The 2,634-nt window shown below is 46.7% G+C and overlaps 1 protein-coding gene across 1 annotated transcript; it reads left to right on the top strand.

Moving 5' to 3' along the window:
* Positions 1-256: 256 nt before the first annotated feature.
* ccnj (cyclin J) lies at positions 257-2,337 on the top strand. Its single transcript, XM_056292232.1, is given in 6 exon segments — positions 257-325; positions 431-641; positions 767-1,066; positions 1,173-1,332; positions 1,990-2,219; positions 2,222-2,337. Coding segments are annotated over 6 exon segments (1,086 nt in total).
* Positions 2,338-2,634: the final 297 nt, after the last annotated feature.

Here is a 2,634-nt window from a genome sequence, read left to right as displayed (position 1 = left end):
TGCTGCCCCGGGGGATTCATTCAGCCGGTAGCCTGTGATTTATAAGTGACAAGTACTCCCGGTCGCTACTTAGCAAGGCACGATGACTTTCTGCTCTTTTAGGGCTTTTAGACTGGCGTACCCCAACAAAGGCTGTGTTAGTCTCTAAGTACGCCGCGTTGATTTGGTGTCGAATCTGTTCTCGAAACCACAATGAGTTACTGAACGCAAGTCTCTTGATGCACTTTTGTGAAAGGTTTCCGGCGTGTCTCTTTAAATGGAGCTTGAGGACCGATGGTGGAAAGGACGGCTAGCTGCAGATATATACCAATCGCTGCGATACAAAGTATGGCTACGGAATTATTTTTATTTGACTGGTAAATGTGACACATTCGCATAACCGCAAGGTGAAACGGTTTTGAGATGTCGTGCCAAAATGTGTCATCAACAGGAGCTCAAGTTGCCTTCCTATAAAGGACAGTCTCCACAGCTCAGTCTAAGGCGATACTTTGCAGACCTCATAGCCATCGTCAGCAACCACTTCAAATTGTGCCCAGCAGCCAGACACCTCGCCGTCTACCTGCTGGACCTTTTTATGGAGCACTACGACATCACCGTGCAGCAGCTTCACATGGTCTCACTCTCCTGCCTACTTTTGGCCAGTAAGTCTCTAACTGAAGTTCATGCATGCTCCAGGAGATGTCATTTCGCCATCTCGCGTTGTAAGCACTAATTTTGTCTTTGGATAGGCGTAAGCTTTAGTACTTCTTTGTATCTCTCTCCGCAGGCAAGTTTGAAGAGAGCGAGGACCGGGTGCCGAAGCTGCAGGCACTGAACAGCCTGAGCTGCATGAGCTCCATGAACCTAGTTTTGACCAAGCAGGGCCTGCTAAAAATGGAGCTCCTCCTGCTGGAGACATTCCAGTGGAACTTGTGCCTCCCGACAGCAGCTCATTTCATAGAGTACTATCTGTCCATCGCTGTACACGAGGAAGACCTTCACGATGGCTGTCCCATAACCTCCCTCGAAAAAACCAAACTTTACATGGCCAAGTATGCTGATTACTTCTTGGAGGTCTCCTTACAAGGTGAGCTGCATTTCATATGATCAGCGATCTGTCAGCATAGATTTGAGAGAATGCTTTATGTGGTAAAGAGACCTCCATAACAGAAACCTTTTTTTCCCCTTCCAAGATCACATGTTCTTGTGTTTTGCTCCTTCGCTGGTTGCTGCTGCATCAGTAGCGGCCTCTCGCCTCATCCTACACCTGTCCTCTACATGGCCTTCCCGCCTGCAGTGCCTCACAGGTTACACATGGGAGAATCTTGTCCCCTGTGCTAAGAAACTACTGATGTAAGTGTGTGTCTTTTGGTTGGATGATACTGTAATGCAGACCTTAACTGACAATTTTAAGAACGATAAAGCATGTGGGAATTTATCACAGTAACATCGCAGATAGATACTGACTACTTTGTTTCACGATGCATGCGGACAGATGGTACAAGAAGAGTAATACTGATGGTGTGCAAAGAGACATTGTAAGACATTTTCTGGACAGTAGTCTGTACACATTCAGCCAAGAAGCAGTTCAATGGTTATCTGAAAATGAAGGCCACTTCATTCGACATTGTATTCTAACAACGAATTGTATTCTTATAATGAATTTGTTCTTTGCATTTAACCCATCCTATTGTGTAGGAGCAGTGGGCAGCTGCAGCATCCGGCGACCAACTCTAGTTCTTCTTGCCATTGCCTTGGTCAGGGTCACATACAGGAGTATTAACCCTAACATGCATGTCTTTTTGATAGTGGGAGGAAACCGGAGCACCTGCAGACATGGGGAGAACATGCAAATTCCACACAGAAAGGACCTGGTACGGCCTGGGGTTCGAACCCAGGACCTTCTTGCTGTGAGGCAACAATGCTAACCACTGGGCCACTGTGCTGTATTGAGCTGTAGTGTGTCTTTTCTGTAATTTACAGAGTATCTCTTTGTTCCCTTTTTTTCAGTGCACATAACAGTGACGTCAAAGAGGCCAATGAGCAGTCCCTACAGCCCAGACAGCAGCAACAGGGCCAAACTTTGTACCACGATTCAAGCCAGGTAGTCTCTATGGCCCAGATCCTGCACCAGCCGAGCATTCATTACCCCCAGCAGGCTCTACAGCCCATTGTAATCCCCAGCCACAGGCCTACAGCCTACCTCAACCACTCTGCCGGTCAGCAGGCTCCTAATGCCCCCAGCACAGCCACGCTCAGACCATCACCTCCAACCTGGACCCAAAGGCTAGCATTCCAAACAGAGCCTACCAAGTCAATGTGCAGTGCACATGCACTTCTCCCTACTTTGAAAGGTGACTGATCTTTGGGAGAGAATTTTGCTGTTCTGGGGAGAAAGAGGGCTGAGTGTGATGTGTTTCTCTCACACCAAAGGGCTCACACTGAATGAAGAGACTTGTTTTTAATTTTCAAGAGATTTATACAGCACTTTGCCTCAGAAGGTGTGCACACTGTGCAATATAATGGCTCTGCTATATATTTCTGTTAAACTTATGTAAAGGATTTTTTTTTCCATTAATCTAGATAATTGAATTATTAGGTATGGATGTTGTGAGGTGGGTAATGGGTGTGTTTTGGACCACGATACCCCCTGAT

Source organism: Lampris incognitus, chromosome 13 (assembly GCF_029633865.1).
Source record: "Lampris incognitus isolate fLamInc1 chromosome 13, fLamInc1.hap2, whole genome shotgun sequence".
NCBI classification, from domain to species: Eukaryota; Metazoa; Chordata; class Actinopteri; order Lampriformes; family Lampridae; genus Lampris; species Lampris incognitus.
The sequence above is the reverse complement of the archived record's forward strand: the minus strand, read 5'-3'. Positions and strand labels throughout refer to the sequence as shown.